Source organism: Trypanosoma equiperdum (genome assembly GCF_001457755.1).
Source record: "Trypanosoma equiperdum strain OVI genome assembly, contig: ctg_1480, whole genome shotgun sequence".
Classification (NCBI taxonomy): Eukaryota; Euglenozoa; class Kinetoplastea; order Trypanosomatida; family Trypanosomatidae; genus Trypanosoma; species Trypanosoma equiperdum.
In genome coordinates, this window is record NW_027123483.1 from 114,013 (window position 1) to 127,045 (window position 13,033).

At 48.0% G+C, this 13,033-nt stretch overlaps 5 protein-coding genes across 5 annotated transcripts; all 5 read right to left on the bottom strand.

Moving 5' to 3' along the window:
* Positions 1-702: 702 nt before the first annotated feature.
* TEOVI_000487900 (triosephosphate isomerase) lies at positions 703-1,455 on the bottom strand (the record flags this gene model as incomplete). Its single annotated transcript, XM_067221713.1, has 1 exon — positions 703-1,455. One exon carries the CDS (start codon positions 1,453-1,455, stop codon positions 703-705), a length of 753 nt encoding a protein of 250 aa, XP_067077814.1.
* Positions 1,456-2,215: 760 nt separating this feature from the next.
* TEOVI_000488000 (dynein light chain p28, axonemal, putative) lies at positions 2,216-2,923 on the bottom strand (the record flags this gene model as incomplete). The annotated part of the gene is made up of 1 exon (XM_067221714.1): positions 2,216-2,923. The coding sequence occupies one exon, from the start codon at positions 2,921-2,923 to the stop codon at positions 2,216-2,218; it is 708 nt and encodes a 235-aa protein (XP_067077815.1).
* Positions 2,924-3,606: 683 nt separating this feature from the next.
* Positions 3,607-6,045, bottom strand: TEOVI_000488100 (Mitochondrial SSU ribosomal protein, putative; the record flags this gene model as incomplete). Its single annotated transcript, XM_067221715.1, has 1 exon — positions 3,607-6,045. The coding sequence occupies one exon, from the start codon at positions 6,043-6,045 to the stop codon at positions 3,607-3,609; it is 2,439 nt and encodes an 812-aa protein (XP_067077816.1).
* A 433-nt stretch (positions 6,046-6,478) lies between these two features.
* TEOVI_000488200 (Polyphosphoinositide phosphatase, putative) lies at positions 6,479-11,161 on the bottom strand (the record flags this gene model as incomplete). Its single annotated transcript, XM_067221716.1, has 1 exon — positions 6,479-11,161. The coding sequence occupies one exon, from the start codon at positions 11,159-11,161 to the stop codon at positions 6,479-6,481; it is 4,683 nt and encodes a 1,560-aa protein (XP_067077817.1).
* A 200-nt stretch (positions 11,162-11,361) lies between these two features.
* TEOVI_000488300 (phosphotransferase, putative) lies at positions 11,362-12,984 on the bottom strand (the record flags this gene model as incomplete). Its single annotated transcript, XM_067221717.1, has 1 exon — positions 11,362-12,984. The coding sequence occupies one exon, from the start codon at positions 12,982-12,984 to the stop codon at positions 11,362-11,364; it is 1,623 nt and encodes a 540-aa protein (XP_067077818.1).
* Between the last annotated feature and the right edge of the window lie 49 nt (positions 12,985-13,033).

Sequence of the window (13,033 nt, forward strand, 5' to 3'; positions counted from 1 at the left end):
TGATTTTTTTTTTTTTAAAGGGAAAACAGTACCGACAAACCGCTATGGTAAGTAGAGGAAGAGGGCGCAGTACGCTTCCCGAGAGTGAGGCGGAAGTGTCCGTTGGTCCACAAAAGGGGACCGTGCCAGGGAAGAGGAAATAGAAGAAACACCGTTAGAATTCTAAAAATAATAGTTCAAAGAAAAAAATGGGGTAATCGTTAAAATTCCGTACACGTACTCCCCTCATTCTACACTCTCTTTTCCTCTCCCAGAAAAAGGGGGAATATAATGAAGGCAAGAGAGAGTAAAGGAAGATACGTACGTGTAAATGTATACAACACCCCCTATTGTTCCCTCTCCTCGCTAAAACCACAGTCAACGAAGTAGCGACCCTGAGGTACGGAAGAGACAACCATTTGGATGAAACAAAAGCATATGATGATATCCTTTTGGTTTTTGTTTTGTCATTCACCTTCCGCATAAATAATAGGTAAAAACATACAGCATAATTTCTTTTTTTTCTCATATGCTCAATACACGAATCCCCCTTTCCTTTGTTTTCCCACTCCAGTTACACTCCCTTTTATAATGTTATGCGAGGCTTTCTCCCTGCTACCTGTCTTTACATCTTTTTTATATTCACTTGCGCATATATATATACTGCTATCTTCACCCACTCAACGGCAAAAGCACCAAACCTCATTGACACATGAAGGAAAATCACTGAGTGGCTTTGATGATGTCCACAAATTCTGGCTTCAGTGAGGCACCACCAACAAGGAAGCCGTTGACGTCTCGCTGTTGGTAAAGAGTGCGCGCATTCTTTCCATTAACAGAACCGCCGTAAAGAATGCGGAGCTCTCCCGCGACATCTGCTCCAATCTTGCTGCTCACCCAGCTGCGGATGAGTGCGTGGGCTTCCTGCGCTTGCTGTGGTGTCGCCACCTTGCCGGTACCAATGGCCCAAACGGGTTCGTAGGCGATGACAACTTTGGCCCAGTCAGCCTTCTTCAGTTTCTTAGCAATAGCAGCGATCTGTGTGAGCACAACAACAGCGGTGCGACCTGATTCACGCTCCTGCAGCGTTTCGCCGATGCAAGCAATAACCATGAAACCAGCAGCAACGGCGGCGGCAACCTTGTCCGCAACAATCTCGTTTGTCTCACCATAGTATGCGCGGCGCTCGGAGTGACCCAGAACAATCCAGTTGACACCGAAATCTTTGAGGATGGGCAGGGAGACTTCGCCGGTGAAGGCACCGCTCTTTGCAATGGCGTTCTGCGCCGCAATCACAAATTTGGGGTGTGAAAGACGCTCCTTCGTCATGGCAAGGTGAACAAAGGTGGAGGCCACTACGCATTGCACGTCGTGGTTGATGCTTGTGGAGTTAAACAGATCAATAAGCTCCGACAAAGACTGTTGGGAGCCGTTGCACTTCCAGTTGGCCGCTGCGATGGGTTGTGGCTTGGACATAATTTGGCACGGTATAATAAGAGTTTTTTTTTTGGTAGACTTTGCTTGAAACTCAAATGGCTTCTTGTTTGCTTGCTAGTAATGATCTCAGAGACTCTAAACGTAGGTAAACGAGAAATATGAAGAAGAAAGGATAGCAGCGTCCCCAGTAAGTTGCTGCAGCCCCAAGATTTGGGGCAATGTTCTCAAGAAGCCCATGAGGCGATGAGACACAGTTGAAGATAATGAATCTCAGAATGTGCGTTTGTGTTTTGTAGGCATCTCAAACATGTTCTAGCCTTCACGCACGTACCCCTCTACCGGCACGGCGCCGAGTGAGTCAGAACGCAGTTTCTTTTTTTTTTTTTACATCGAGCACGCTCCTTTTCTCTGTCTTGCTTCCCTTCGCATATACACAAACATACACAAAAAGTCACAAGTATTCTATTCATTTGCCCTCTCTCTCACACACAGTGCTTTTTTCACGATGTTTCCACCAACATTCTCCTTAACTCCCCTTCCGCAATTGTCGCTTCTGGTTTCTCATCTCCCAAAGAATGTGGAAAAGGAACAGTGTAGTTGACAACCAAAGTGTATCGTCACAGACGCAACCTTCAGATGATCGACGATGCAGGGAGAAACCATGAGAAAGGGTTAAGTAACATTACAATATCAAACTCAACGGTGGAAAAGCCAGATACACCAATATCTGCCACAAACAGAAGACATACCAACCCAACAACCATATGATGCTTCACTTCTTGAGCAGTTTGTTCTATTCTCAAGCTTTGGTAGCATTACATAATGTCTGCAAGTTCGTTGTGAGAGTTTGGTAAGTGCGTCGGAAGAACGCCACCTCCTCGTTGTGTTTTCTCTCTGCCTCAGCAAACTTTTCCTTCTCTTGTTGAATGATTGATTCACAGCGGTATTCTAACTCCTCCACTTGTTGTTTAAGCTCCTCCTTTTCGCGCTCCAGTGCCTGGATTTTAGACTCCATTTCAATCTTGCTTTGTTCAGCCTGAAGAGCCTTACGCATCCCGTATGCCGCACTGCTTTCGTATAATGACCGGTACGCATCAAGTGTCATACGAAGTTCATCGCGCACACGCAACAGCAGGAGCCCACGCTCAGCGCAGTTCACCGTAACCTGACGAATTAGCTCGTCAAAAACCTGCGAGTAGAGCTCCTCACGGACCGGACAAATCCCAGTTTCTCGAGCATTGCGCTCTAGCAGCAGAGAATCAAGACGCTCCTGAAGGTTGATAACGTCCATTCGCGTGGCAGGTATACTAGAGACATATTGTACCCATTGTTGGCCATTCTCCTCAAACTCACGCGGAGGGATGATGCTGTACAGAACATCTTCAGCCTGCGGACCACTTTGTGCCCCGACAGCCACACGCTTCTTCTCTTTCAGAGCCTTCTTGTGCTTCACCTCGGAAAGCAGTACCGGCGTCTCATACTTAACTAACAGGGGTCGTGTGGGCATTGAAGGCTACTTCCTCTACCACTCTCTTTCTCACAGGTAGGAGTTGTCCTTTTCTTCTTAATTTAAACTTTCTATTATTCTGATGATGGCCTACACCACTAACGTAGCTTCACGCTGGGTGGAATCTGACAAACTGGGACTGCTGGGTAAAAGAAAAAGAGAAGTATGAAAAGAAATAAAAAACGCTAAACAAGCTGAAAGGGAATCCATAGCTGCGAGCACCAACACGCATGGCCACTAAATGAGTGGGAGCGGCCAATATGTCAGACGACGCTTAAAAAAAAACGTTAAAAACAGAGTCGATAGCGTCACGCTTCCTCCAACGAAGGAGGCGAGCCCAAGAGTAAGTAACCAACCACACAGTCGCACCATAACCTGTGCTTCGTTTCTGCTAATATCAACTCTCTTCGCACACCGCAAGGGGTCCCGCCATCACAGTCGGTTAAGGCTGATTACACATACTCGCAAGCTGTCGACACCCCTTTTTCAGCAGTGCGCTGACAAACCCAAAACCACACTCACGGTAATGTCAACAAATAACAGGTGTTTCTGCGTTAGGAGTTCACTTATGTCCAGATTCATACACACAACCAACACGGCAAGCGGTGTGACACCGCTATCGTCCCCCTGCTTCCCAATTCTACACAACAATACCTTCACCGCTACTAGCACTGTTTAAGACGTTAATAGGGGCCACTCGTCCTGTACTTCCCTTGCTTCTCGATGTCGTGGAAATCCCAACGTGTGGGCTTCCTGAAGTCACGGCGCATTGGGAATATCTCAGGCATGGGCCCAGCGTATACCATATCGTACGACGGATGCTGGCCTCGTGCGTACTGACGGTATTTTCTTTCCCACGGTGTGGGAAACTCCGGTGGACGCATCGGATTGCGGAGATCGCGCCACTCCGCGGTGTAACCTCGTTGGTGTTCCCCTTCCATTGGGGGTGCGTAGTAACCGGGACCACGCACGGGGGAGCCCGGACCTCCAGGTGCTCGCCACTGGCCAAGGTCACCGTACTCATCCGGATAGCCCGCATCCCTGTCAGGGAATGGCAAAGCATGCGCAACGTAGTCATACCATGGGTTGGGCAGTTCATTCACCACATCCCGCGAGTGACGGCGCTCTTCAACGTCACGGAATTGAAAGACTGCAAGTTCCCGGAATGTGCGGGTTTGCACCCGAATAGTATCATAGTCATCCTCTATAAGGCGACGAAGGCGCTCCGAGGCAGGTGCGTTGTAACGCGCTGTCCATACTAGTGCGCGCTTTGTAAGCTCCGCCCACATGTCAACATCATCTTGGCGGCGGTACTCCACGTACAAAGCTTCCAGGAATCGGCTATCCCAGGAAAACTGTCGGAGTACATTTCGTACAAAATAATCATTAGCCTTCATGGTACCACAACCCACCATGGTTTCAACCACCTGGAGGTGCATATCAGCAGCCCAAGTAACGTGTGGGTTGCCAGCTATTTCTTGAACCACATCGGCCAAATGGCGCATCGTGGTTCGTGGATCGAAGCCAGTTTTGTACTGACATGTTCCATCCTTCTTTGTGTTGTACACAAAAGCACTTTCATCCGCAAAACCTGAAAGAACTTGTAAGTAGTTGGATGCTGTAAGGTTCTCTCTTGACCCTTCTGCATCGCCCAAAGATGCCTTGCGTTCAAGAAACTCATTCGCGCGCTGCAGCAGCGCAGCACCCGACTCCTTACCGACAACTCGAAATACTTCGAGAATTGTGGAAAGAAGTGAGGACGTATTCAAATTGGATAGTCTCACTCCCAAGGAAGCGAACAGACGTTCAATCAAATCGTCGCAGAATTTAAGTGTTTCATCGGCATCCTTCGTCTTGTAAAAGAACGCTTCAGTTTTACAACGGGTGCATTCGGTCGGATGAGCCCGTTTGTGCTCTTGCAACACAATACGCAAGACTTCCTTCACTGAATGTACCAAGAATTGATCGTTAGAAAAGAACCGACTTTGCATTTCATCTTCGATTGTGGCGGAAGGACCAAGCGCCAATGCACGACCATTGTTCTGGAGGCGCCACGGTGAGTGATGCACTGACTTGCAATGTTCGTAGGGTGCCCAACGCGGTCGGCGTACAAGATGCGGATTAGGTGGCTCCGGCACTGGTGTAGGTTTATTTAGCATTGCCTCCTCCAATTTTGTAAAGAAATGTTGAAAAGCATTCCGCTCACCACCTGCCAGCATCACTTGTGCCATGCGTAGGTAAACCTCACGAGTGCGGTTGAAGCGGTTGAGGTCCATGACGTCGAGATTGGGGTCATGGTCAAAATGTTTCTTCCATTTCGGAAGGTACAATAGTTCTTCTCGGGTGAGGGAAAATGGCACGCGAGAAATGGGCTTTGGGTCCACCTCGCCGGGCTCCAGAAACTTCAATTCCGTGCAGTATCGATTCCACGCCTCCATTGCCCACGTTTTTTCGCCTGCTTCTACGCATACATCAAGATAGGCGCAGATAGTTGCCGTACAGGGCCACGTTTGCTGCCGTTCCATAATCTTCCAAACATCCCTCGCCATATCCAGTTCACCAGCACTCTGAAGAGTTTTCATAGCCGCTATATAGTGCACATGCTGCGGGTTAAAGTTATCTACGATCATTCGCAGAAGCCAATGAAGAGCTTCCTGAGGAATCGTTGCCGATCCCGAGGACATACGAATATTGGAAAGAAACGACAAAAAGTGTTTCTTGTACTCACTTGGAAATCTGTTAATCATTAGGTAGCGTTGGTACTCATAACGACCTTGCTCACAATACTTCACACTGTATGTATCCGCCCCGCGAAACCACGGAGCTGTGCCCTTATTACGTTTTGGCATGTACATAGAGTACATAATGTTTTTTGTATTATTTGACTGGTCGCTGTTACCCAAATCATCGTGAGAAAGCAGGGGCCAGGCATGTTGATACTGTGTATTGGCGTGGAAGCTGTCAACCTTCCGCCACCCCATTCCTACCTGCATCGGCATGCCCATGCGCCGCAGCTGTTGATAACCGCTTCCCGCCCGCATCATTCGAAGTGATGGGTCGCGAAACACAAATGCGCGGGCCTTGCCACTCCTGTGGTGTCCCACAACAGTGCAGCGAAGCATCCCGATTTTCTATATCAAGGGTACGTCACCTCACTTACCCCTTTCAACTTTTTCCATCATCACGAAATGTAGAAACAAGCACAACAACGCAATTTTTTAAAAAAAAATGTGGGTAAATTTGACAAAGGGATGTATTAAGCTAAAGGGAGAGGGAACAGAGCGTATAGCAGAAAATCCACAATAATAAAGGCACATCAATAAAGTATACAGGAGAAAGTTTGCAGAATAGTTGAAAGACAAATGAATGCATGGTAATAAAATGCAGTGAGAACAGAAGTAACGGTGTGCCTCCTATTTCTACACATCAGTTTCGTGCACATTCGTTCCGAGGAATCCCGTGCAATGGGGAAATGCAAGGCATTTTCTCCCTCTTCACGCTTGACAGCAAGGCAGCACGGAAGTCATTCATTTCCATACGAATGTACTGCACCAGTTACGCAGGTGGGTTAGAAATCCACATATCACATCGAAGTGATGTTTCTGACCGTGGCGAAACGGACAGTAATTGCATGAATTCATCAATACTAGCGTTGTCCATATTGACAAACAGCGGCAGCAAAGCTCGAGGGACATGCACGCCATGAAGTGGAACAGTGGGCTGTGGAGCGCGACTGAGTGAACGCAACACAAAACTCTCCGCGGCATGTATTTGCTGCAATAGGTGTTCTGGAGTAAGTGGAACACATGGATTGGCAAGAGTGGAGCTTTTATTCGTGTGGCGCTGGTTGAACCATGACGACAACCAGGTCGCAGCAACGACAGGAATACTATTCGCGTGCCACAACCCCACAGTAGTACGCGATCGATAAGATTCGTCAATTTCCAAGTCATCCTCCAGGAAACTGCTGTTACTTCCCTCTGCACTGCGTGACGCAACAGTGGGGGAACTTGCAAAGAGGAGCGTTCGCGGGTTGTACGACGGCATGTCTTCAAAATTCTCCGGCACCAGGTAGGCGTCAATTAAAGCAAGCAAAATACGTGTATGAAGATCACGGCGACTTGAGGTGGTGATATGCTTATCATCAAAACAATTTCTGGATTTCATTTGCAGTTCCACTTCAATGTCACTCGGATCTGGGGGGATAACCATAAACAATCGCGGGTCAGACTTGCTGAACGGAGGTAGAACAGCGTAGTAGGCGGGTTTGTTTCCCCTTAATATGCCATCTTTGATGTCACTCAACGAAAAGAAGCAACCGCCAACGTTATAACCATTTGTATTGTAGAAGCATGTAAAATCCTGTGCCCGTTTGCCTAGTGTTGACATCCATGCATGAATGTACAAGGCGTTGAAAACGTTCGCCCAGAAGCAGAACAGCTCCCGGCGCTCAAGCCCTCTGATGTTAACTGATGCAAGGTGAGCACTGGAAGTGGATACCGTCTCCAACAACTTCCAAGCAGTGGGGTTGTGGGACACATCTGGGGGTACAGTAGGTGAAGACATATCCTGCATGTAAAGCAATGTATCCAACGCCACAGCAACCAGAGTTTCGGCACATGCGAGAGCAGAAGCTCCGGTGAGAAGCAAAGGGGTTGATTTGATTGGGTTTATTTTAACCCTCAGCACATCCACGTCACCACACGGGTGACGCTCACTTTCGTTGAGCACGTGGAGTTCCTGTATTGTACTCAATGTAAACAGCCTTGTAGATGATGTCACATCAGCCCTTGTAACAACAGGGGGCACTAAAACACCGGAGACTAGTTCAATAGATATTGGAACGACAATTTTTGCATGCACTAACCAGAGGACAAATTGCCAACACGCTTGTGCCCTTTCGTGCGACTCGACATGCTCATGTAATGTGAGGCCCAAGCGCGGTGATTCGGTGAGCAACCATTCATGCAGTTCATTAGAACTAAAGCATTGCTGTGCTACTACAACAGGAGGAACGTATTGGCAGCCACTTCCCTCACGGTAGCGAATTCGATCACTGCGCGGGACGCCGGAGTCAGGATCGGCCATCTTCGATATTAATGTTCTCAGTGTCGCCGCAATAATATCCGGTGCCAACAAATCACGAAAGAAGGGTTGCAGCACCCGTTGCGTAGCGTCCGGACAAGATACAAATTTGCAAGAAGCGAATATATTTGACTTTTCTAAAGCATCACTGTGTTGGTGGAGCAACCATAATTCACTCATCTCGTCGTCCCTAACATGCTGGGGAGGGGAGCTGGATGCTGAACGAAATAGTTTGTCCACCAACCTGATGAAGCGTTGAAGCAAAACCTTCTCTTCCAGAGATTTTGTGTTCATATTGAGTAGCGTACGTCCATGAACATTCATCTGTCGCAATGCATCTATGGTTTCGCGCTTCACACCCGGTTCCACATCTAGCAGAGCGTCTATAACTGTTTCCACACCCCAGTCACATGGATCACCATATTTGTGCATTACCTCCAACTGCATGCGTTGGAGGTCATCCTCGGGGACGCAATTATCGCACATACATCTTGCTGTTTCAATGTTCTTGTTAAATTCACTCCCTAACACGTAATCAGGATATGTGAGATGATCATGGTAGAGTAAATCATCAGGTATCTTTTCAGTCGGGATGTCACGTTTGTTGGACGCAACGTCGCTCTGTGGAAATTCAGCTTCCTGGTGCTGCTCATTGCACAAGGAATCCTGCACGAACCATAAAATCTGTGGTGACGGTTCGGTGTGCGCGGCGGTTAGAAGGGTCCGTGTTTTCCGGTTAAGTGATGTCGTGGCCGCTGTTGTTCGCTGCAACAATACGGCTGAACCTTCCTCTTTCAACTCACCTGCACCTGCGCCGACCAACCCCCTATTAGTATATGGATCAATGGCTGCCGCACGTTCATCAATGCATATTTCTCGAACAATGTACTCTTCCTCATCATCTGCAGATCCTTTACCATTCCCGCCCTCGTGCGGTACGAAACCGAAGGACACAGGAGAGGAAGGTGCGTTCTCGTCCAGCAAGGACCGTTGGCGAGGCTGGAAGAAGCTACTAAAGAATTGTAATGGCTTCTTCCACCATCCGACTAGTTCAGTGGGATCGGGGAGCGATGGGCCACCATTGACCACTAAGTAGTAGTCAGATGCTCCCTCAGACAGGTCTGCTAAACAAGCAACCTGTTTACTGGAATTAGTTGATTCGTTGGACTCATTGCCTTTTCCATCGCTCCCAGTGCCCTGCTGTTCACCATCAGGGATGCGCATCACTGGGTTTTGGGAAGGGGAGCACCGATTTGGACATGGCTGAAACCGACCGAGAAAGAGGTTCATGAACAACTGTTTCTCGCGATCACCGAGGATATTGTTGTACAACCGCTTGATACCCATCATTTTGTCCCACCCCGTTCCTCGGTTTAGCACACCAGCCCCCACCTGTGCCGACCCGCCATAATGCAAGGCAATAATATCTCCCATCAATAGGTACATGTGCAGGAACTGCTCGCGTACCTGGGGCGAAAGAGAGAGATCTATTGGTGAATGGAGAAGACCAAGAGCATGCAGTTGATACCCGAGTGCATGCAAACCAAAGAAATACTGGGCTAAATTAGTTCGATCAACGCAGTCAAGACAGTTGCTGCGAGTTACACCCTGTTGTAGTCTTACACTCCGTTCTGCATCATAACCATTACTATGAATGCAACACCGACCATAACAACCAGTGTCGACACCAGTGCTCGCGTCAGTACCACATACAAAAAACCCGTTCTTGGCGAACACCTCTTCCGCCAGCGATGTTGTCTTGTTCCAGGCGTCTTGTGCACTGGCCCGTATGTCATATTCCCTGTAGATCAACACGTTTGATGAGCTTTCGCACCCACCTAAAAAATCCTTTTTCGTGTATCCAATTAAAGTTTCCACAGCTTTCTTAAACTCACTGCCAAGAGCACCTTCACGGAGGTGTTTCTCCCGCTTTCGTAGCAAGTTCACAACAATAACTGGTGCACCATAGTCCCCTAGAAGTTCCTGGAAGTGTCTGCAGGTGTCGACGCAATAAAAATTACTCATGCCCAATTTAATAGGTGGTTTAGGGAGTTGTGTAGGTGGCTGAAACCAGTGAAGGGGTACCGAACCACGTACCTGGACGTAAGATGTAAAACTGCCTCTTCGCCCATAGTCGTGCAACGTTGATTCGTCGGAGATAATTTGCTCGATCTCAACATGGTTTGCAACGTGGCCGTTCCCATTCACACCGCGACGAAAGTAACGGGCACCAGCGTAGTTTTTACTTGTGCGAGCTATCAGTGTAAAGAGCAGTGGTCGGGACCCACACCACACGGCACGCTGGACAACAGACCCTTGTGCAACGTAGACAAACCACCGCCGCAAATCCTTAGGGCACAGCGGTGCTGCCTCATATGATTGGCCACCATTTTGAGCAGATTCTCTCTCGCACCGAACAGATTCCGTCTCCTGTAGAGTGAATAACGGTTCCAAAAGAAATTCATTCCACACAAACTTTGTCCGCACAAGCCGTCTCTGGCTGGGGATGGTCATGTTGGACTGCAGCGTGTTTGTCAAATCATATGTGCGCGAGTAAAACAGGTTTTGCTTATGTGCTGATGAAAGAAACTGTCGACAATACTCCTCCTCTTGAAGACGAGCTTTTTGTATTGACGAGCTCGCCGGCCCCTTTACTCCCAACACCGTCGCCGCCTTTGTGGCCACTACGGTCGTTAAAGCTATCATTTTTGGAAGACACAATGAAACAAGTTCAATATCGAGAGCTTCGAAAATGCGATTAAAGCCTATACGCGCTACCGTTTGCCGCCTAGTTGCCAAAAGTAGGTAATAACCACTAGTAAAGCGAACGCATCCCAGTAGTGCTTTGACATGTAGCAGCCGCCCCTCTTTCGATGCACAAGCGGTAAGCGAGTCCACTTCGTCCGCCGTGTATGATCTGCTATAGCTATAGACAAGAGGTCCACCATCACTTTTATTAAACAACAACACTTCTTTCTGCTCGATGTTTTTTTTGGAACTCGTGCCAATAATGTAACATTGTGCTGGGAGGTCACAGACAACAATGTTCCTAAGTGGTTTAGTGATCTCCGGTTGCAGGAATGCATCACAATTTACCCACGGTGAGCATCGTTGTCCACTGTCACGGTGACCCTGCAAATCACTGTCCATCATTCCCCACTGGCACCCGGGGAAGACAGGGGAAGTACTAATCACCGTTTTTAAAAAAAAAAACAAAGGGCTGGGAGAAGTTTAGCAACGGGAGAAAGTTAGAACTAAACACATTAATAGTCAATGTGATGCAAGAAAGGATGTCTACAGTATTCAATACGGATAACTCTCAGCTGTCACCAGAGCACGATTTCGCCCAAGTATCACCGTGGTAGTAGATCATTTGTCCGGCGATCGACCACAGAACTGATATACTTCAAAGGCAGTCGACCCGTGCCACTTACACCAGGGGTAAGTAGCACGCCGTTGGCACTTTCCCACAACTCCACAGATTCCTTCAAAAGCAACGGCACGTCAAGAACTAAAAGCACCTCTGAGGTATTTCTCATTCCACTTATAACGCCGTCGGACCCTGGCATCCCCTTGGCGAAGTGAATGTGTTGTCGTCCCATTGTTGAAAGATAACCACAGCCACGTATTCGTTCCCACGCAGAATAATACGTGCCATGCACGGCAAAAGGGACTTGAGTCTCGCTAGTGATTGGAACCAGTTCGGGATTAATCCCAGACAAACTGTGCCCCTGGTTAGCGCGTATGTATACACGCCTGTTTTCATCGTAAGCCATTTTAAATCGTTTCTTGTCGTTGGAATAAACCACCCAGGCGAGATGGGTCAGCGCTGCCTTATCGTTAGAGAAGGGCGCACAGCGTACTAAATCGTCGGCTAGCACATACCCGGCATCCGAGATTGTAATTTTCATTTTGTCTGCTCCATGTCGGAGAATACGGGAGAGGGCCTTAGAATATGTAACCACCTTTTCCTTTGTCATGTCTTCACTACCCATCCTGTTTCTGTCATCAGTCTTCAAGTTTAGCAAGTCTTGTAGCGGATCTTCATTTTCAAGCACGTTAATATGAATCCTCTTGATCATGCTCTGTTGATTGTTCACTGTGTCACTAGCAGCCCTCTTCCGTCCCATGGCAGAGTTGTTCGAACCCTCCTCTCGGCAGTGAGGCATTTGCTGACACTTCCCTAAACCTGCACTGGGCTTCAAGGACGTAGTTGCACCGACACTAACCCACGAGGTACCCCGTGTGAGCTCACTATTGTAGTCTGTTGTTGGGGTAATAACATGACCAAGTTTGATAAGTTCACATAGCACAGCGGCTATATTTCTGCAGTCATCTATCCCGCTGTGGTGCCTGCCCTTCATCTCCAGACCGAGTACAGACATCATATCTGGAAGATCGCGTATAGGTTGTGACACCGTTTGTCCCAAACCCGGAGATAAAACTCTTTGCATGTACTGTTTGATATTGAACCACCGGCGAAGGGATGGAGGCACGTTGACCGTAAACCCCTGTTGGATACACGCTTTCACCTGAATAGGAAGCATTGTCTTGAGGTCCCAGTCACCACATGTCACGGGGAGATATCTTTTGTTAATTTCTGTCTCACCACAATTATTTTGGTGAAGGTAGTTCATCGCAGCGGTAAATACGTCGGGAAATGTGCTTGCTCTATCTACCACTGATTGCGTTATACCCGTAAGCTCAGTGCAAAACTGAGAGAGCTGAGGGTTAACTACCGGTCGCACGTACTGCTGGAATTCACTAATGGTATTACCATTCCGCGCATCTACGAGGACTATAGGAAATTCAATAACTTCCGGCACTTCAAGACGTTGGTGACGCTCGCATGTAGCTTCAAAATCTAACACCATGTATGTATCGAAGGGAGGTTCCCGCAAGGGATATGCTTCCTGCTGTTGCAAATTCCGGGTGTTTTGTCCCCACCGTTTAAATTGAGGTGATATGTTCATCATCTATCCACAAAATCGCACAAGGTACTGAGTACACTTCCAGGGGGGGGGG